This window comes from Clarias gariepinus, chromosome 24 (genome assembly GCF_024256425.1).
Source record: "Clarias gariepinus isolate MV-2021 ecotype Netherlands chromosome 24, CGAR_prim_01v2, whole genome shotgun sequence".
NCBI classification, from domain to species: Eukaryota; Metazoa; Chordata; class Actinopteri; order Siluriformes; family Clariidae; genus Clarias; species Clarias gariepinus.
In genome coordinates, this window is record NC_071123.1 from 7,114,251 (window position 1) to 7,137,486 (window position 23,236).

Here is a 23,236-nt window from a genome sequence, read left to right on the forward strand (position 1 = left end):
ATTTCTTTCATGCCTAATTTTTCCATCAAAAACATTTGGATTTGAAAATTTTTTGTTTTATTTCAAGAGATAAACATTAATCATACAATAATTATCCTTCTACTGCAGTATAAATTCTTTTTCTAGAGCCGTGTGTCAGCTGTGAGCGACTTCTTTCTTATTAGATTCTGACTTAGTTCATAACTAATGCATACAAGAGTGTGATGTGTACATGAGACATGCGACATGATGGTTTATATTCTTAATCACTGAATGTTTTTATTTACATTTATTTATTTATAGTATTAACTTTAATATACTGGCTTCAACAATTAGTAGTGGTTATAACTTAATAGTAATCTGATTACTGTGATTGTGGTGATATAGAGCATAACAGCACTGGGACGTTTAGCTTTAGTTTCATGCCGCGTCACAGACAACCTAACAGTCGTTAATTACACTGACTGTCGGTCGCTAATACAAGTCTGAATCCCAGACCCCTCTCTAACTCAACAAAGGCACTACCTGGTATATGATAAAAACGGATTGTACACACAGCGTAGTGCATTAGCTTTCCATTTTACTCTAAGCACTGAATTAGCTGATATGAGGTGTAAAATGGTGAAATAAACCTTGGATGCTTCTCAGGACTGTCCACCAACTCCATAAATAATATCATACGCTGTTTGTTAGATACAAAAATATATATTTTATTTTTACTTTTCTGATGAAGGAAAGGAATAAACATGAAAATCAGGAATATGCTTTGGTTTTAAATATAGGAAAAATATTTTTAGATAAATTGTTTAAAATATATATTTAATAATAATAATAATAATAATAATAATGCAGTGTTGTCATTTTGAAGTTTATTTTAAAGAAATCCCATGTATAAAATAATGCCTGAGCTTTTCAGGAATATACGACATGATGTAATTTGTAGAAAGTGGGTGGAGCTTATTTCCAGGAAATGCGCAAGCTGCTGATGGAAAGAAAAAAGTAAAATAACCCTTTTTTTTCATTACCACAGTTCAAGAGAAGACACGTTTGTTGGTATAAATTATCCAGAAATAAAAAAAAAATGAACAGTCCAAATTAAAAAAATGTTTGGATGGTAAAAAGCAGATGCTGAAAGATATTCCTAAGGGAATTCACCAGTCTTGCATACTTTCATACTGAGAGGAGGAGGGGGCGGGGTGTTGTGCTCCCATGCTACCAGACAAAACAAGCGTTGGTGCATGCCCCCCTTTCCGCCTACACACACACACAACTCCAGTAGGCCAAAGTTCAAGAACTAGATTCACATGCCTGCAAGCAATTACACATCCACATGCTAGGGTTGCAGAGAGAGAGAGAGAGAGACGGAGGTTACTCTGGGCCATTTAGCACTGTTGCCATAGTGAATCTAAAGCTCAATCCAACTTAAAAAAGGTCAGGTAGATCATGTGTCTTTTGTTTTTTTTTTTCTTTTGTTTCTCTCTCTCTTTCTCTCTCTCTCTTCCTCTCTCAGTTTCTCGGCCTTTCAGCTCTGACGTTGAGCCAAACATCTCTTTCAAAAGCCTGATAATAAACCTATCACATCTGATTTAGAAAGGGATCGTTCGAGGCAAGAAAACATAAAAATTTCATGCTGCACACGCTGGAATGAAATTCAGCTTTTATTTTATTTCTTTTCTGTTAACTCTGGCGCTGACAGATGTTCTTCAGAATGTGTCGACGTGCACAAACATAGGCTTTATTAGTATATGTAGTGTAAGCAGAAGATATAACTGGGAGGGGAAATAAAAGAAAACTGTGTTTCAGTCCTGTGGCATGGCTTTCAAAGAGGTAGGCAAACCGGTTTGTGTTAAAAAAAAAAAGAGAGAGAGAGAGAAAAGCATGACTCCATTGAACTTTCCTGACTTCCATTCCATCCCCCTTTGGTCTATCACAGTGCATCATCCTTGTAGGTTGGCCCTTCCTCTTTTAAACACCATCCAACACTATGAATGGCCACCATCCCTCTTTTCTCTATCTCTGTCTTTCCACCACACCCCTTTGGAAAAAAAAAAGAGAAAAAAAGAAACGATCCCTCCTCCTATCACCTTCAGCTCCTAAACACAGGCCCATCACCCGCTCTGAGATGGTATCACCCGCCGCTAACCTCAATGACCCTGACTAGCGTTTGATTTGTTGCCATATCCATCATGGACCAGAAAAGCCATCACTGTCCAAATCCCTTTGTGAGCTGAGACAAGGGGACAATACGAGGATGGAGAATGACAATTTACCATCCTCTCTGTCTAACTCTGTCTTGATTCGTTTTCCTTTTTTCGCTGTATCTTACTCGACAGCTTTTTCAATTCCTTCGCCTTTTTTTTACCCCTCTTCCTCCTTATTGTCTTTTACCTCTATACCTTCTTACCCTACACTGTCTCCCTCTTTTTTTACTCTCTTTCTCTTGCTCTGTTTCTACCAACAGTCCCAGATGTTGCTGCAGGCTGGTTTTTTTTTTGTGGCATATTCTGTGACATCACTGAAGCATGCCAACCCAAATCCAAGCTTCAGTCATCCTATCCAATCTTATACTGCAGTATAAAATGAGAGAGACAAAGAACGGAAAGATTAGCTTGTCGTCCATTAGATGAAGCCTGTATACATAGATTTGATTTGCATGTTAAATAAAGCGAGAGAAATTTTAAAAGTGACCACAACGCAATTCCGATTTGTCAGAATTTCAGAAATCACAAGGTCTAATACGGGGGTTCATTTCCATAGTAACGATTTTTATTAGCAAAAGCGCTACATGACTGTAATCTAATAATCTACAGATCTGTGGTTCTCTAACAAAAAAAACCCTTTAAATATGTCTCTAAGGGACAATAAACAAAGCATTTTCTTTAAAATGTTTTAGGTTAAAAGGCTTAGCTATTTCTTGCTAACACAAGATTATGGTGAGGGGAATTAATGTTTCGATTCTCTAATGTAAGTGAGAACATGAACTTGTTTCACGACTATAAATGGATAAAAAGTGTAATGTGCTCTTTAATAGATTTGTAAAAGAATTTACAGTAATATAAAGTACTGTGCAAGAATCTTGAGCCACCTCTTATTTCATTATATTAAATTAAATAAAAGGAACAAATGTTTTACCGCAACAGGCTGAAAAGTTCAAATTCAAATTCAAATTTTATTTGTCACATACACAGTCATACACAGTACGAAATGTAGTGAAATGCTTACACGACCGCCAGTGACCTTAAAAAGAGAATTAAAGCTTATAATAAGTAATAAATATGAATAAAAGAAATACGATAGAAAATTTAAATAAAAAAATAAAATTTAACTAGGAAAAATAGAACTAAAAATAGAAACTGAAAATAGAAATGTAGAAAAGTGCCTAAAAATTAGAAATGGTACCACCAGTGACCATCTGATAAGTATCGGGATTTTATAAATATCCTGATGAGATAAAAAAAAAAATTAATAATAATTCTCCCAGATTTTGTTACAAATAATATTCTGAGGGCACTGTGTTGTGTGAACAGTTAACAATACACCCCCTGTAGGATTATAGAGGAATTGCAGCATTTTTACCACCTCGAATGCAAATGTGAACAAATTTAAAATCATATAAAAAAAATTTATTTTGGAGTCAGTGTGGCAGCACATGACTAAAAGAATTTCAATACACACTGTATCGTATCTGAATCCAATTTTTCCCCCAGTCTGCTAGCGATACAATTTAAAAATCGGCAGCAACCTCATTTCCCCTCTCGTCTGTTCCAAACATTTAGCATTCAGCATCATCGGCCTGATCATCCGTCATCATCTGCACCCATTTCCCACTGGTCCATGCCTTAAGTTAGATGTAAACATGTTTAGACGTTAGATGCTTGAATGATTTTGTGAATGATTTACCATAAGTATCCGTTGAAACTGCTCAGGCACAAGGACTGGATTGAAAATGAGAGCCAACAAAGTCCTTCATGAACTATTCCTCAAAACTGCATTAAAAATACAAGAAAGTCTGGCGTATTGGAAGGAAAATACAAAGAAACGAGGAGTGGCTTAAGACGAGGAGTGGCTTAAGACTTTTGCACAGTAACGTATGACGGGGGGGAAAAAGCAAGATTCAAGATCTTTATTATCATCGTGCGAGCACAACAACATTATGATTTGTGTCAACCTCCAGATCAAACAAGAAGAAAAAGTATCACATGCATCACCCAACCCATAGTTGATCATTTTCCATTAACAGCGTGTCCTGAAGTGATCATATTTTATTTTATTTTTTTACCTGCAAAAACAACCTTAAATATATGAAACATGATGAAATGTGAGGGCTCGTGGTTGGTCCTGTCCCTTCATACCTCCAGTATGGGTTAAGGGTTCATATCTCACCTCTGGTGTGTGTGTGTGTGTGTGTGTGTGTGTAAAGTTGGCAGGTTCAAACCTCAACTCTATGACATAATCTTGCTTAATCCTTGTTTAATATACAGGCTACCAAGCTATTTCAGTTTATAGCCCAATTTATTTGGTTTCTTTATGGTTTATTTAGATTAGCAAATTGTTTGTTGAATTTAAACACAAATAGTTTTGTACGGAACTGACATGGAAAATGAGCATATAATTGGAGTCATATTCATGTTGGTTCCCCTCGTGTCGTGTGGTGCAGCCATTTTGCATGCACATACAGTATGGAGTTAAAATGAGTCTGGATTGGGATGGAAACAGTTAAGCTCTCTGCCCCGCTCACTCTCTGTGTAATGATGCCCCTCAGCACTTTGATTTCTGCTGAACTGCAGTGACCCCGGCATGTCTGAAACACTCTCTGCACGCCTGGTTGCCTCTCTCACTCTGTCTCTCGCTCGTGTTTGATGTCGACGCAGAAAGGCTGTGCAAGGATTTGAAGAAAAAAAACTCGATGGAAAAACAAGCCATAAGGAGAGAGAGGGAAAGAGAATGGAAGAGAGAAAGAGAGAGGGGAGGGTTGCAGTAAAAGATTGCTCGGCGCGATAGAGGTTCATTGACCTCCGATACATTGCTGGCTGAGCAGGGTGTCCGGAAGAAAGGGAGAGCTATTTGTGTGTCTGTGTCTGTGCATGTGAGAGACAGCCATGCGTGATGGCCCTAGTTTTCTCTGGGCTCTACTTTCCAATGAACGAGAGGCAAAACCCCAGGCAACCTCTGACCCTAGGGTTCAGAAAGAGCCCGTAGGCAACGTTCCAGCTGCGCCATGTGGGACCGCAACACTAAACCGTTTTACGAACACGGCCTTCCAGCACACTCGCACCACCAGACTCATGGCCCTAAACTCTCTGGAGGAATAGTTGGTACAGTTTTAGCTGGAGCTTAACAACCTGTAATGTGTGTGTGTGTGTGTGAAAGAGAGAGAGAGAGAGAGAGAGAGAGAGAAGGAGCATGTAGGTTCCATGCTCTAACAAGAAAAACCCTGTTATGGTACAACTCATGTTGATACACAGTAATGGATAACGTAATGCTAGTCCATGGAAGGCACTAGCCTAGGCTAATGATTATTAAAAAAAAAAAAAAACTGAGCATTATCAAATAAATAATGTTACTCATGGTACAACACTTTTTTTCACACTGAAAATGTCTCTATAAATGGGTTACCTGCAAGCACAGGCAAAAGTCAGATTTGCTAACTAGCTAAGTAACTAGCTACGAGGCCATTGGGTAACTATATAAATTTGCTAGCCAACTCACTAAGATCATTCTAGAAATTAGTTAATCAGCTAGTAAGTTGCCTACATGGCATTTTAAAAATTATCCAACATGATAAATAAACTAGCTCACTTGCTAACATAGGCTACGTTTACACTGTCAGGTAAATGTGACCCAATTCCGATTTTTTTGCTCATATGTGACACGGATATGTTCTCTGTCCGTGTAAACAGGAAAAAAACATGGGCGATGTTTCAGATGGCATGGCAAGTGTAAAAACTTGTATCAGATATGAGTCATAGTTGAAAGAAAGTGTAAACAGACGGTCATAAAAATCAGATATAGGCAACAAATCTGAATTGGGCATCAAGACCTGCAGTGTAAACGTAGCCCTAGTCAGTTAACTAGCCAGGTAGATAAATGTGTTAGCTTATTAAATGACCAACATAGCATTTTAGTAATTAGTAATTTAGTCATTATCTAACTAGATTGATTAGCTAGCATTTATTTATTGCTACTGCTGTTTTTCATTAATTAGCTAGCTATATATGACAATTAGATTATTGTTTTACCAACATAGCATGGTAGAAATTAGCTTATCATCCAACTAGATAGATTAACTAGTTAAGTTACTAACTGAATGTCATAGAAGTTCGCTAAATAGATAAATTAGTTACTGTAATAAATCACATTTTAGAAATAGCTATGTTATTAACAGAGTTAACATGGTGTCAATTAGTTAACTTGCTAGGTTCCCTCAGCCAGTACAACGCTGTAGGTGACGATGGATTCCGAAGATCATTCATGATTCACTCTTCCCCTCTTGTCGGTCTGCAGACTTGCACTTGGCCTCATCAATGGTCAGTCGTTGGTTCTGAAGATCATCTTACATTAGTTTGATCCAAGTTTTTTTTTTTTTGCTGCTCACTGGACTGTCCAGTGGTGTGGCGGCTCTCTCGACATGATATTTTATGCCAGCCGTATATCGTTCATTCTGCAGCCGTGGCCAAACCATCTGTGATTACCCGTAGATGGTGGCACTAGATTTAAATTGATCTTGTTTCAGTGATGGTCCAGTGATGATACGCCAAGGATCTGACGGAGGCATTTCAGTTGGAAACAACTCAATCCTTCTGACCCACACAAGAGAAGACGAACTTTGGTTTTGGTTGTAATATTGGTCTTTTTCCAGAGGCACAATTTGAGCGACGCAAACGCTGCTGTTGCCTGACCAATCCTGTTGTGGATCTCTTTGGTTGATGCCACAACTTTTTCTTTGCAGATAGATAGTTAGTTAGCTTAATAAGGTATCAACATAGCATTCTAGAAATTATTCAGTAATTATCAGATAATTAATTATCTATCTAACTGGCTCTTACTGTGTCTGGCTTAACCCACTAAATGTGGTTGTAATTAGACAGTAAGGGGTAACTGTGTTAATTTATGAGCTGCCTTGGTGTATCATCCTACACTGCTGTTAATGAAGAAGTTTGTAAATTATGTAGTCCCTGTATGTATCACATAAAGTGTGTGATCTGGAACATGCTTTCCTTATACAGCCTGTCTACAGCTTATCAAAAGCATTTTATTGCAAACTAAAAAAATAAAGATAGATAGACAGACAGACAGACAGAGACATTTGGCCTCTGTACACCACCACATTAAAACGAGGACTTTTATCTACTTGATTAGTCATTGAGCAGGTCACATCTGGCCATGCAACTGCTTATCAGCCATTTGTTTCATTAACTCCCAATAAAAAGATTATTAAAATTGGGGGTGTCTGTACTGTATGTCTATAATGCCTGTATTGCTACACTTTTGTCAAAGCCCTTAAATTAAAGCTGAAAGCCTGCGCTCCCACCTTTATTTTAAATTCATTTTGGTCATCGTGTGCCGAAGCTAAATGACAAAAAAATAAAAAATCTTTGTTCCAAAATTTATGGAGCTGACTGTAAATTGTTGCATCATACAGGTGACCAAACAGACAATGAGCAATAAAAGAAACCCAGAAGCAGGATAACCTTCTTTAGATTATCTGTGTATTGTTATAGAATGTTGGTAGATGTTTTAATTAGCTCATATGAAGGAATTTCCCTCTGGGATTAATAATGTTCTTTAAATCTTAAATCTTGAAAAGCATTCAATTGACTTTTAGGAGATTGTGAGGTTGAATCCATGGCCAAGAAACAAGGAAGCAAAAATGGCTTCTCTGTCTGGGACGGATGTATGGTATATACTCTCTTCCCTGTCAATCACACGGACAATAGCTATTCATGGACATCCCTGGGCTCAGGTATTCAAAAGAGGGCAGGTCATGATTTTACTTGAGGGTGTTAAGCTGCCCTGTGATGCAGCATGAGCAGCAGTTTGTGCATTAGATGAGAGTTAGCCATTAAGTTGGAACTGGGGAGAAAACCAGGTGAAAATGTTTTTGCATGTTTTTCAAGTCAACGTTTGTCTGGACTTTTGATTTGCGCAGAATAACAGAACTTAGTTATGAGAGTAAAAAAGAAAACTCCCTTTATTCCTCTATATAATCTACTTCTGGAAACAAATCCAGCATTTCACCAGTGCTTGAATACAAGCAAGGTAGAACGTTTTCTCATTATATCAGTGCCTGCTTCACGTCTGAAACACTGGCCTCCCAGGGACTCCTTTAACACCCCAAACATTTGGAAATGGCTTGTAGCATGGTCAGGATTTCATGGGGGATGTGGCAATAAATTCCAGCAGGTTTCTGTAACGTGAAAGTTGTGTTTTTAAATGATTGTATGTACTCATCTCACAGACTGATGTGCTGTTCCCAAGCTAGCGACAAGTTATCCTTCGATTTTCGAGGATCAGGCGTTCTACTTACTGAGTGGTCAAGGGAACAACCACGATATGCATGAACCAACCTCGGCCAGGATCGTCATTCATGGACGTACAGCCTCCTTGAGAACATTTACACCATTCAGACTGTGCTTAAAGTGTTAAATCACCTTTATTAGCGTCAGAGGTTCCAGAAAGTAATCTTATGTGATAATTATTGGTTGCAGTGTGTTATATAATGCCTTTTCTTTTCTCTCTTTCCTTTGAATAGTGATTTAAAGGATGACCCAATGACTGAGTGGAACATTGCGCTGACTGCACCATTGATCCTTAAACACATCACAACTCATTCCATTAACCTGGTGAGAACTTTACTTTCAGAAATACTATATATAAGCCATGCATTAACAAGTTTTTGAAAAATTTGCAATTAAACTCACAGTGTAAAAATGGTCCTCAAGACTTGTGACGTTGGGAACATATTTTAAAGCAATTTACAAATTCTAATATTTCTTATTCAATTTAATGAATAGACCTTGTCTATGGAAACAAGCTGTTAGATCCTGTTATTTCTGACGTTATATTTCAAAGAATACTTCGCTAAATCAGCAATTACACATTTTTCTTTGTTACATACTCAGCACTTCATATTGATTTGCAGTGTTTCTTTTCTCTAAGGAAGGAACTAAGCCCAAATCGTGCATTATCAATCATCTGTATATGACAAACCAGCAGTTTCAAACCATCTGGCTTGTTTTTGTATCTTAATTTTAATTTTTTTTGTAATCCGAGTTTAAAAAGATCAGATCTTTATTTAGGCATACACAAATTTATTTGAAAAATAAATCTTTGATTTCATCATGGATGGCTGTGTTTTATGCAGGAAGATGTGGTGCTTTAATATTACGACCAGTCCAGTTAATCCACAAGGGCTATCATGACATCCTCCATCTGCATTTATCCCTAATTACACACACTAATATCCCACAATGCTTCTGGCCTCTCCTGGGCCGCCTGCAAGCTAAACCAGAGATTTTTATCGGGGTTGTCTAAGCATTCCAGGAAATTTCCCAAGTGGAATTTCAAATCAACATCTGAACATTTTTTCCTTTTTCCCCCAAACAACTCTTTACATTTTTTCTGAGTCTGTCTCTCTCTCGCTCGCTCTCTCTCTCTCTCTCTCTCTCTCTCTATCTCTTCTGTCTCTCTCTTTCTCTCTTGGCGGGCGGGCTATTAAGGCTCTGATTAAAAGCCCAAGCACGGAAGACTTGCATAAACAAACAACAACAAACACACGGGCTGAAAAAACGAGTGCTGTTACGAAACAACTCCAGTTTGATATTTCCCTGAGCATGTATAAACACGCACACTTACCATCACCAAACCAGCGTCCCTCCCATCCTGCCAGGTCAAGTCACACTCCAAACATGTTTTTCTTTTTTTCCCTTTTTTATTATTTAAGTAAATCCAACATTAGCCAACTAATTTATTTTGTTTTTATTTCACCGATGAAAAAAGATTTAGCGGCAAAAGCTGTTATTAGAGCACAACATTACAGTTATTGCAAAAATTAGGCATCTAGCTCGTTATTGTCTGTGTTCCAGTATTTATGGTTCCTGGTAATTTTTAGACAATGGACCAATTAAAGGACAATGGGATAAATGCAGCATGTTTATTTTTGGATATCCAGTTAAAAGATTTAGTTTTATGTGTTTTCTACATTGTACATTAATACTGAAGTCAGTTTTGTGACAGAACAGTTACGCAATTATATAGTCAACAAAAAATTTGTTTAAAAAACCCAGAACATGCAATACCTGTTGCTTTGATGACAGCTTTGCATTCTCTCAGTCAGCCTCATGAGGCAGTCAGCTGAAATGTTTTTCCAACAATCTTGAAGATGTTCGTAGAATGTTTGAGTACAAAATGGTAGCCATGCTGGTTAGGTGTGCCTTCACTTTTGACCAAGTCACCAAAAGTGTCAAAGATGCTATAAATCTGTGTTTTCTGAGGCTGATCATTCTGATAAACTTATCCTCTGCAACAGAGGTAGCTCTTGGTCTTCCTTCCTTCCTTCTACCCAGTTTCATCATAGCGTTTGATGGTTTTGGCGACTGCATTTGGGGATACATTTAAAGTTCTTGAGACTTTTTTTTTAGATTGACTGACCTTTATTTGTTAAAGTAATGATGGACTGTCCTTTCTCTTTCCTTAACCAAGTGTTGCTTACCATAATATGGATTTGTACAGTAGGTGTAGTAAGACTAAAACGGCTATTGACTTTGTACAAGACAACTGAAGGTCTAAAGCACATGTCTTTAGGATTAATGTAGAATGTTGAAAATAATTCTACATTAATTCTACATTAAAAAACACAAAATGAGAAGGAGTGTCCAGACTTTTGACTCGTCGTGTAAGTGACAAAGTTTTTATATAACCTGCTTATACAAATGCTCTGCTCTGCTCCACTTTATGAAACATGTGGATTCCGGTCAAATAATCTTCCAACTCGTTTCTGTAGATGCTGCTTCCCTAGGTCTGTTTGCTTTGGCAGTCTTCTACATTTCCACCAAATTCTCTCATTACTTTGTGTCCGTTTTCTTTTCAACCTGAAAAAACATCATGTACCCAAAGCCTAGCTGAAAGGCCCAACTCAAGTCTGCTGTAGAAGGAGAAGGACGGGGTTTCCCAATTTTCTAGTGTGAAAAAACACACACTCTGCGCATTCCTGCCAAACCAACATCTGGCAAAAATGTTGCATCTTCAGAAGATCTGTCTGAGATTTCCTTTTTTTTTTTTTTTTTTTTTAAAGACCTTACCAAGCCACAATGAAAGAGCACTGGTTGGGGAAAAAAGGCATGAAGCTCAGTTCTTGGCACTTGTACTATACCTAATGTCATGTTTATATTGCAAGTCATTTAAATACAGCATTTACATACTGTTTGAGGATTTTCAGCTTCACCTGGAGCACATATGAAATACATTTATAATTCATACGCTTTGGGGCAAGCAAAAAAAAAATGTGTATTAAATGTATGATTTGTATAGCAATAAATAAAAATTAAACAAACCATTAAAACCTGAAGTGAAGCAACATGAAACCCAGCTTGATTCCAGTCATACGTTACTGTGCAAAAGGCTTATTTCTTCATATTTTGCTTTTAAAAGCCAGACTTTCTTGTGTTTTTAATGGAGTCTTGAAGAATAGTTCTCCAGGCTTCCCGAAGGTCCTTTTTGGCTCTCATTTTTGGCAAGATTTTGGCTCTCGTTTTCTGTACCTGACCAGATTCAGAGAAATGTTTTTGTTTGTTAAGCCACACAGTGCCCTATGAATCGTTCAAGCATGAAAAACATGAGTGGTGGGAACAGACGAGAGGGGAAATGAGGTTGCTGATGAGATATTTTTTTATTGTATCTTTAGGCACTTTGCAGCCAAACATTTGCTTCCATTTCTTAAATTGAATGTACATTATTTGATTTAATTTAATATAAAGTAATGAGGGGTGGGTCAAGACTTTTGCATTAATGTAGCTTTGATAGGTGTTGTTAAGTTTGTCTAAAGTTATAACGTCTGCAAACTTGCTGCCCAGAAGACCTTTGGGTTGACATATGAAATGATTCTTACACAAGGCACAAATAAGCTAACCCTCCTGTACATGTAGCTGTTATAAAATTTGTATGATAAAAGGCATCATTACAGTAGCTGCTTAACATGTCCTGCCTGTCCACATTTTTTATTTCCAATATTCCGTCTGTCCCTACAGGTGCTGACATTTGATGAGGGAGGAGTGAGCGGGCACGCCAATCACATCGCTATCTACAAGGCACTCAGGTGGTTTTACTTTCATACTGCTTAAAGCCAGCTTTCACTTCACTTGTGTTTAGGCAAACTCATTAGTTCACTTTGATTTGTCTGCGATTTAAATCTTTATGGGTAGAAATCAATAAATGTGGCAAGTGAGAGCAGGAAGCTCATAACAGCGGTTATGGAATGCAGTAATAAAACATAGCACCAAAATCAAAATCAGGTCCATAAGATAAAACCTGTTTTGTTATTGCAGCAAATCCGTCATCATGAATAGGCAAAGTTTTTAAGTGTTCAGCCTTTGACCGCTGATCTCTCCTAAGACATACAGAGTCCAATAACTGTCTATCCAATAAACCTCCCATATCCTCATGCCCAGTCATGCCCTCTGTACAAGGTTACCGAAGTTCAAATCCCCAGCAAAGTCTATTAAGATAAGGCAGCGGTGACCTAAAGCGTAGCACACTTCTCCAGAATCACAAACAGAGATAAAAACCCGACCAGGGCTCCTGAGATACGCCCCGAAGAGATTGCGCACAAAAGAAATCCGTGCTTGGTTATTGAGCAATGGTCGGTCGGAAGGAAAGCAAGCCAGGCATTTTTGTCTCGTCCAAATCCTGTCCTCATCACAGCCACATTGTGAAGTGGTAATACACAGCCATTTTAACTTTATTACACACTTCGATTCTCTCTCTTTCTTTGCGATCGGGATGATGGCACACAGCAGCTAGGGTTAGTGGTTTGGAAGGTGAAGAGGTTTTTGAGGCTTTATTGGAACATGGACAGACCCTGGCATTTGACAATATATAAATCTGTCGATTCAACTTTTTCCCCCGGGTCAATCATTTGAAGTTACATACACAGTCATACACAGTACGATATGTAGTAAATTGCTTATACGACCAGCTGTGACCTTAAAATTTTTTTAAAAACAATTAACAAGAAATAAGAAAGAGAAATAGAAAGAAGGCAAAAAATAAATAAATAGCTTAACTATAAGAAAGTAGACCAAAATATAATTTTTTTTTAAATATATAAGAAATATAAAACCTATCTGTACAAGACAAAATAAATTAAAATGCAAATAAAAAGTGGAAAATGTCAATAAAGAATGTCCCGAAGTGTGCAAATGAGCATTGTGTGTGCAAATGTGCTATGTCCATGATTGTCCAGTCTACAGTGTATTGGGGTGTGTGCACAGATGAATAATGTCCATGAGTGTCCATTTCTGTGCACTGTTGCCTGTGTTTTTACCCCAATTACATTCATACAAATAAAGTGTCACATGATCTCACTTGTCACTAAAAAGCCCCAGAGTTTGTTAAAGAGCATACCTACACAAGTAGCATCATGAACCACATGTAGCTATCCAAACAAATCCAGAGCAAGTTTCTGGAAAAGTATGAAGCAGGATAACATTTCTAAACATCTGACGGAGCACAATTGTGTCAATTAAATAAAATAAGACAAAATAAAATATGGGGTGGCATAGTGGAAATCAACAATCCATATTTAGTATGAAGTCCTTTATTCTGTAAAACCTGTCGGCTCTGGCTGGTACATGAAGTCAGAAAGAGTCTGCAGTACTCAGTGCCTGCTTGCTTGCTTCTTGTTACCGCCTTCCTCAACAATTTCAAACAATTTTCTATTGGGTTTAGGTCTGGCGACGACCCAGGCTATGGCTCCACGTAGATAGTTTTTCAGTTAATTGGCTTAATATGATGTCTTAATACTTTTGACCACCACTGAAGTGTTGTGTACTTCGTCTTGCTATTGAGCAAGGTTTAGTATGAGTAGTAAGAGTGATCAGACAAACGATGTAGTTTTCTTTATTCTAACACTAAAAAAGGTTGGCAGGCACTGGTACTGTAGTTCAAATCTGGCTAAGGGTAAAACAAGAAACTTCTGCCGTCTGTAGTCCTCGAGTCTAAGATCCGTGTGTTCCTGCAGCCAGTGTGCCGTACTGTTCTGACCTCTGTCCCAGTTGGGTGCGTGCCAGGATTAGTGTTTTTCTTGAATGAGCTCAGAGAGTCAGATGAAAGTGTTATTACTGTGGCGAGCTGTTTTTCTTCGCTTGAGCGCTGCCATGTCTGTAGCATTCATGAAGCAAAGTTCTTATTTTTCTATCTGTTTTGAAGTAAAAACAAAAAAAAAACACCTACGTCGCACTGTCGATAAAGTACAAAATGTGGTGTGGAACTCAACCGATGGATCAAATTTAATCTCGGATTTGGTCATCTGGGTGAAAGAGACGGAGAGGGAGGTGACGCTGTGGTGGGCCAAACCAGGACACCGTGGAGATTTCCAGGAACTTGGTTAAAGATTTCAAGCTCCCTGTGATCGTGTCCCGTGTGTGTGTGTGTGTCTGCGCATGTGTGCGTGATTACATGAGCATACTTGTTCATAAGGGTTCACAAGAGTTCAAAAAGGTGTCTGTTTACCTAATATGCATATAAACCGACACGGTGCCCATATTTTTTATATTTTCCAGTTTTAACTTTATCGTAATAGTTTAGTATTTTAGATTTTATTTTCATCATTGTGATTTGTATTTTTTAACTTCTCAAATACTTACCTTTTGTTTTTTGTTTTTTTGTCTCCTTCTTCTTCTTTTTAGTCATCTAGCATTTGTCGGAAGAATACCAAAAGGTACGTAGTAAGTACATGTGAGTTCGTATTACATGTTTCTGTTGAAGTCCGCTTCAGGCCTACATAAAAGTACAGAGAGCGACCTTGAGATTTCTAGTTAAATTGCGCCACCTGTTGTTTGCTCTCAATCGGTGCATTCATGCCACCTACAAGTGCTATCGGAATCCTGGTCAGTTCAAGCTGTTCACATAGAAGTTACACGTCAACATAATTTTGCGTTCTATGAGGGGCGTTCCAGTCAAAACAGCACCTGATGAAATTTCTTGTCAATGAAGGCATAAAACCCTTTGACATTCAGCGAGTACCACATCCCACAGTCCAGCCCCATACCCCCCCCCTCCCTTTAGTCCGGACATTGCTCCAAGTCATTTCTGCATGGTTTAGAGTTTCTGGGGGGGGGCAACATTTCAGTCATGAAGCAGGTAGTCTGGTCATGTCTCAAATGTACTAAATAAAATTCTATCCATGCACTAGTGGATATCCATGCATGCTGGGATAAGTGCATAACTGTAGCAGGGGGTTATATAGAGGTGGTTTTTACTCTCATAACTATGTTCTGTTATTCTACATTATTATTATGTTATTCAAAAGTCCCGGTTTGACTTGAACACCGTTCATAATAACATGTCAGGACTTTTAACAATTTAAACCCTTTTAAGTTTAACATAGTTAAAACATTTTGGGTCCTCAGGACTTTCTGCACGCTTGTATTAAAACGGGGCTTCTTCTTAGATTTATGTACATTTTAAATTGGGAACAATGTCATAGATTATACATTTTCAGTTCATATATATAGGGGTTAGACAATGAAACTGAAACGCCTGGTTTAAATAATATTTAGATCTGGTGACTGTGCAGGCCATGGGAGATGTTCAACTTTACCTTCATGTTCATCAAAGCACTCAATCACCAGTCTTGCTTTGTGTATTAGTGCATTATCATCCTGATACACGGCACCGCCTTCAGGATACAATGTTTGAACCATTGGGTGCACTTGGTCCTCCAGAATGGTTCAGTAGTCTTTGGCAGTGACGCGCGGATCTAGCACAAGTATTGGGCCTAGGAAATGCCATGATATTGCAGCCCAAACCATCACTGATCCACCACCATGCTTCACTCTGGGCACGCAGCAGTCTGAGTGGTACGCTTCTTTTGGGCTTCTTCACACTGTAACTCTCCCGGATGTGGGAAAGACAGTGAAGGTGGACTTCAAAGAACAATACAGGTTTTACATTGCCCAAGATTTTCGCTGCTGGCACTATTAAAACCGACGTTTGGCATTGGCACAAGTGACAAAAGGTTTGGCTTTAGCAGGAGAAAGAGAGAGCAAACTTGTCTTTCAGAACATGGCTGATGTAAATATGTCAGAATCACGTGCAACTTTTACATTTGTCACACTATGCTAATAAAATAATAAAATTTAGAACTCAAGCAGAAAAACGGTGAAAATGCAGATGAAATAAAGCTTACAGATTCTTTAGGAGAACTTTATGAAAGTATTAAGTGTGTGTCCAGAGCAAAACTGCTGAATTATAACATTCATGGGTAAAGAGATGTTGTTTTTTTTCAGCCAAGCCTTTTTTTTTTTTTTACTGAATTTACATGAGTCTTAATGGATATGCAAGACCAAAGTGACACCTGGCTTCCCCAGGACTAATGTTTCAGCTGTTCACCACTTTACACTCTGACACCTCATATGAAACTAGGGTTCAGTGAGGCCAGGAAGAGAAACAAAAAAAAACAACCCATGGTTTCTAAAACATTCATTAAAATGCACATAAAACAGTCACAGCAAATAATATATTCAGGGTAATTTGTATTTATTTCAAGCCCAGCTGGTGGAGTCCGGAGTGAAATGAACCAATATTCATCCAGGACCATGGTACAACATAAAACAGTACGGAGATTTTTTAGACCTGACCTCAAAACACAAAACAACAAATTTTAAGTTTTTTTTTTTTTGGCCACTTTTCAAACCAGTTTCTCGACAGCTGCATACAGAGTAAAACATCACATGCCTTGCATTTCCCCCGGTGTGAATGGAACTCTGGCATGTGCGAAGAAGAATCGGTCCTTATATTATTATTATTATTATTATTTTGCACTTTACTTAAATGGAAACAGTAGCATTTATTTGACAGAAACTTTTTTTGTTTGGAAAGATTCTATGCAATGTAAGCTGGGTTGGTACAGCATAATTTCATTTACTTGCAAAGACAAAAAAAGGACTTGGCGTCCTCAACAATGTACACTCCCCATTAATACCCAGGTTTCCAGCTTGACACTGAGGTCTAGCCCTTTTGTCCTGTTAGGTTTTCTTTATGTAAATTTAGTTTTTTCTAAAAGCTGCAAAGGTCAGCTAAAGATTTCATAACTGAACTTTCCCAAACTAATTTTTTTTTCTTTTGTCCTTCTCACAGGTTGTCAGGTCCTCTCCCTTCACACGATTAGCATCCTCAGGAAGTATCTTTCTGTCTTTGAGCTGCCAATCAGCTGGCTCTTACCCTCGTCTTTCTGCTGCATCATAGGACTGAATGAGTACAAAAAAGCAAAGGTGAGGAAACAGTGAGATTCTAAACAGGCTTACATACGTTTTACTTAGACGTAACACCATTTCTTATAATGATAAATTATGTCGCTGTATCCAGTGTAGGTATAAAACACAACAGGGTGTGCTGTTAAATGAAAATAATCAGTGGGTGTCATGCAGTCTGTAGTGTTTTATTATTTCAATAACAGCAATTGGTAACTATTTTTATTTTTACTTAAGAATGACAATGTAAGAATGTAATTCTTATAAATATTTAATCACTAACCTCATTTAATAAGAAAATAAAAATAAAATGCATTTGTCATGACGAGAAAGTCATTTGTCAAAGACTTTACAAAGCATTGACACTGGAGCCTCCTTCTGTAAATATGAAACATTCACGGAAATCTTTACCATATCATTGTTCTACGTTTTTCCTGAGTTAAAGAATATGTTTTTAAAATGTGTATACACTGTATTTATACATATTAAATCATAATTAACAATGTTATAATTTTGATTTAATGTTATAGTTTTAATTCTCTTTTTAAGGTCACTGGCGGTCGTGTAAGCATTTCACTACATTTCGTACTGTGTATGACTGTGTATGTGACAAATAAAATTTGAATTTGAATTTGAATTTGAATTATACGGTTACAGGTGACTCAAATATGAAAGAGTTTATATACATGGGGTTAAAGCAATGTTCAAAACAGCCATGGTTTAATGATGCAAAAATCAACAGAAAATTAGTACATGTATGAAAACTTTTTACTTTTATAATAATTAGGACATTATGCCATAGCACACATAGAGGGAGTTATTAGTTTAATTAATGACCAAAATAAAGAATTAAACAAGTGAAAAGAATTAAAACAGAATTCCTGATGAAATCATCTTCTCAACAATTTCAAATGTTGTTTAATTGAAGGATCCTGTAAACACTAATTAGCTTAGGAGTCGTGATCAGAGTTTAGATGTGGAAAAGGAAAATGGACTTTTAGAACGGACTAAAAGATTATAGTCATAGGACACGTGTAATCATTAACTAGTGTTGATTAGCCTTCCGGGAATGACGCATGTACCCTGCTCAGGATCCTATCAGGCTTTGCTGTAAGAAACTTATCCAATGTTGAGTATTATGTAGATGCTTATATGTTTAATTCTGCCAATATTCCTAACACCTTTTGACTTTGTTTAACAACATATTTAAATATATAAGCAGTTTCACTGCTTATAAAGCAAGAGGTTTATATGAAAATTGCTTGGGTTAAATAAGTGTGGATTCCATGTGAAGATTTTTTTTTAAGCTATAACTCCACCTCGGACAGTTTTGTCACAATGGCTAACTCAGGATGTCTTTGTGGTTATTTAAGTATATAATTATTTTGGTTGAGCAAATTCAGGCTTTGATAGTGATTTTGTATTGAGTCAAACAGACAGTATTTCATAAAAATGAAAATGGGTGTAAGTGTGTGTGTGTGTGTGTGCCCTGTGATGGATTGGCACCCTGTCCAGGGTGTACCCTGCCTCGTGCCCTAAGTCTCTTGGGATAGGCTCCAGGTCTCCCACGACCCTGAATACAGGATAAAGCGGTATAAAAGATGAGTGAGTGAATGAGTGAAAATAGTTTCATAAAAACAACAACATATCAACAGTCAAACAGCTTGACCTGCAGCTTGTAGTTTATAACCTTATAGTAAGAGCGTACAGGACCAGACAAATAGAATGCAACAGCTTCACACAGACACACACACAGCACGTGTATCTTATGTCTCTTGTCCACAAATCACTCATGCATATTTTACATTTAGTAACGTTATCACTTTTCTTAACGTTAAGATGCTTGCACTTCAGTATCTTACTCTGTTTTGTTATGTATATAACATGCTTGTCAATCAACATCCATATAACATAATGTCCTATGTCACAGATCCTATTATCACAGACATTGAGAGACGCATACTCTCAGTTGTAACAGTTAGTTGTAATTCATTATTACTAAAGGACGTGTAAAAGTGTAAATGTCCTTTTTCTTGGCTTTGACATTTGCCAAAAACTCTTTGAACCCATTTAAACCACTCAGGACAACCAGTGTGGTGCATAAAAAAGCTATGTGATTGGCTTGTCACGGCTTGTCTGCTTTTGCTTGAAAATCTGGCAGCTACTTCATGAGTCATGCTTTTCCCAAAAGACGAAAGTTTAAAGCTTCTAAAATAAGACCATATAGTGATTTCCACATTTCCAAGCATTTTGTTATAGACAACCTTGTGTATAAGATAATAATGCCACATTTTGTCATCATTCTGTTCGTACGTTGCTTACCTGTGCAAACTATGTCTATTCCTCACTCAGGAGGCCATGTTGCATCACCGCTCGCAGCTCGTTTGGTTCAGACGCCTCTATATCCTGTTCTCACGCTACATGTTCGTCAACACCTTCCGAGCCATGCCCGTGGAGAAAGAGGATGTAAAGTTTTACTAGAATGAATGAACTCTAATGAATATGCACTGTGACTTTCCAAACTAAAGCACTAAATGTTTTTTTTTTTTTTTTTTTTTTTTTTAAAATTTTCATTATTATTATTATTATTATTTTATGAAAACCCCTTCACACACAGAGATAAATGCACTGAAATTCTGCTTTAAAATTGTTTACAATTGTTACATGTTTTGTTATTTACTTCTGTAATGGCAATTTTACATTTCACAGTTCAATTAAGCAAACAACACAACAGTGTAACCTCTTCTCTTTCACACACACACAGCTATTCATCCAACCGCAGCTGACTAACAGCTGTGATACAACGTAATCCGATCTGTGACTCCACCTGGTTTCCTAATAGTTCCCGCCCCACCAGCCGGCACTCCCGTTCTCACACACTCCAGAAGATTAACTTCTGAGCAATTACAGTTATGTAACATGTCTAGAAACTTCTAGACTAGAGCAAGTGACTACATAATATTTCTAGTAACTTCATGAAAACCTATTAGATAAGAGTCGATGCTTGTGTAACATTTCTAGTGAATATAAACATATGACCATTTTTCTTTTAATCCTGCCATCTGGGTTGAGATTGTAACTGACCATGACCACTTTGTCTAAACTTTTAATTTCCAATATGAACAAAGTTACTTAAATGTTCACACTATACACACATATTAAGTCATCTTTTACTTCATTTCCAACATAAATTAGCCGCATTTAGATAAACATAAAGCAAGAAGATCTTTCCAGTCCAACTGTTAAACTTATATATTACTATTATATTATTTAATAATGTAAAAGTAATACAATATGTGCCAGAATATACTATTATTATTATGACAATGTGAAAATGTTGTACTTACTATACTGACAGTTTATATACGTAACACCAGCACAATTTATGTATTTATTTATAGGTTTTTTTTCTTTTCTTATTAGATTCTGTTTTCATATCAGTGACATTACCGTTTGAAAAACATATATGATTTTTAAAATTGCACAAATATGTACATTCTTAGATAAATACCTTTTTATTCCATAGATAACAAGTTAATTCATCATTAAACAAACATCAATAATTTCTGATTTTTACATAAGTTAAAATCATACCTGAAGCAACGTAAATAGGCCGGGGAAACAATAAAAGAGCGGTTCTGTTTCTTGGTACAATTGCTGTAACTGTAACAATAAAACCAAGCTGTACATTTTCATGTCAATGGGGTTTTACTTGCTTTTTACACACTGTATGTTTCTTTAAAATAAAGCATTAAAAAAGTTAAAGGACCTCAAGATTATGAGTCATTTTAAAGGCACGCAACATTCATACTGTATTTTTATGTAAAACAAAAGCCACAATATACTGTAGATGTAACTTAAGTCATAACTCTCCAGTCAGAAGAAAACGTATGATTTGATTCATTTACTTCTTGGAGTGTTTATATGTAGTCTGTATACAGAGTTTTTAGTACATATGGAAATATGTACATAAAATTCATTCTGAGACATCCTAAAAGAATTGAATCAAACTACACCTTATTTGTTATCCATGACAAAGTTAGAGGATGCTTTTTACAGTAAAATTATTCCTGCATTATAAGACTCTTTAGATATTTCAGTGAGACATTGAAGGTAAGGTGTACAACTGTGATTTTTTTATTTCGATGAATTGATTGATGCAAATCACAACCCACTATTATCGAAATTATGCTTATTAATTAGTTCTTATACATCGCCTGGTGACGGTTTACTTGAATTGATTGGGTTCTGTCCTAACATCATAAACAACAAGGCCATAAATAATGTCACCTTGAACTTTGTACTCTGCTGAGTGTAAGTGCAGGGATATAAACTGTCTAAGGTTTGTCTTGGATAAATAGATCAAATATTTCCCTATAGTTTTTATAATGTCCCATGCACTTTTTAATTTTACATTTAAATGGATGCCTGGTTGTAGATGAATATGTGTAATTTGCATTACAGGAACACTTATTTTTGATTCTGTTGTCTGGATTGGGATTTTAGGGACCCTGAATACTAATATGGTCACCCATAATAAATATATATAGGTAAATATATAAATATCTGGGTGGTTAAACAACATGCCATTTTGGGTGCACATTCACATATAAAACTGTATTGTAAACCTGTAATGCAAAATAATTTTGTTAGCATCTTTAAAAATGATTTGTTCCTTTTTTTCAAATTCATTTGAAATACATCTGGCACGGTTAAGGTGCAGTAAGCAGTGTTGTCACATCACACTTACAGGGTCCCTGGTTTGATTGGAAACTGTGAGGAGTTACCTTGTGGCCGTGTAGGTTTCTTCCGGGTTCGCCTGTTTTTCTTCCATTACCAAAAACATGCCAGTAAGTAAACCAACAAGTCTAAATTTCACATAAGTGGGAATGTTTTTCTGCTTTGCGCCCTGATTTTGGTTACTGAGACAAAAAATCTGATTTACCAAAGACCCTGGTCAAGATGAAGGTGGATGGAGAGTAAAAACTATAAACAATGCATCTTACAAAATTTCCAATCAAAGGCATAGAACAGTACTATGAGAAAAGATTTAAAGAAGATTGTGTGTATATTCAATGATTAACAGGTTTGATCAAATACTTTACTATTATGTGGTTAACGTATTGATTATATAAACAAACCGTAGCTGTGGTTGTGATTAAAAGACTGGACCTACTAATGAGAACTTCTAGTGTATATAATTTGGATTCAAGTCTACATTTACATGAATACAGCAAATATTTTCTACTATGAAATATATAAAATCATTTTATAATGTGCATAACAATAAAACAATCATATAATAGAGCACTATGCTGTGATTTGGGTGTGGTTTTTCATAGATATTAAAGTATACTGTAACTCCTGATATAAAAGACTGCATTTCTAGACTGTATACTTTGTACAGTCTAAAGTATAACTCCTTATATAAAAGGCAATATACTGTACAGTATACACGTATAACCAACCACAGTCCCTTATTATCAAGTCTCTGTTTGATAAAATTAGGCCACAGTGGAGGAAATCTAGCAACCTGGCAACCCGAAAGTATGACGCGAGTCACATGACTTGGTCTGCTGATGGGGTATTGGGTGTCATTGTGCAATGGCGTTTCCATAATAAACAAATCATGTCTCAACATGTTCTGTTCTGTGTTATATAAAATTAAAAAGAAGAATATTCAGTTATTTTTACTTTTAATGAAAATATTTAAAGTCTTGATTAATCTGTAATGATTGGGTGATTTTATAGAATGAAATAAATGACTACAGTTAATGCCATATGAAAGT

The 23,236-nt window shown here is 36.8% G+C and overlaps 1 protein-coding gene across 1 annotated transcript in view; it reads left to right on the forward strand.

Moving 5' to 3' along the window:
• The window catches only part of pigl (phosphatidylinositol glycan anchor biosynthesis, class L), a 30,727-nt gene extending 9,524 nt beyond the window's left edge, over positions 1 to 21,203 (forward strand). The window contains exons 3-7 of the mRNA XM_053485335.1: positions 8,732 to 8,822; positions 12,225 to 12,292; positions 14,883 to 14,914; positions 17,335 to 17,468; positions 19,800 to 21,203. Coding sequence (XP_053341310.1) covers positions 8,732 to 8,822; positions 12,225 to 12,292; positions 14,883 to 14,914; positions 17,335 to 17,468; positions 19,800 to 19,928 — 454 coding nt within the window. The 3' untranslated portion in view covers positions 19,929 to 21,203. The remainder of the gene's footprint in view (positions 1 to 8,731; positions 8,823 to 12,224; positions 12,293 to 14,882; positions 14,915 to 17,334; positions 17,469 to 19,799) is intronic.
• Positions 21,204 to 23,236: the final 2,033 nt, after the last annotated feature.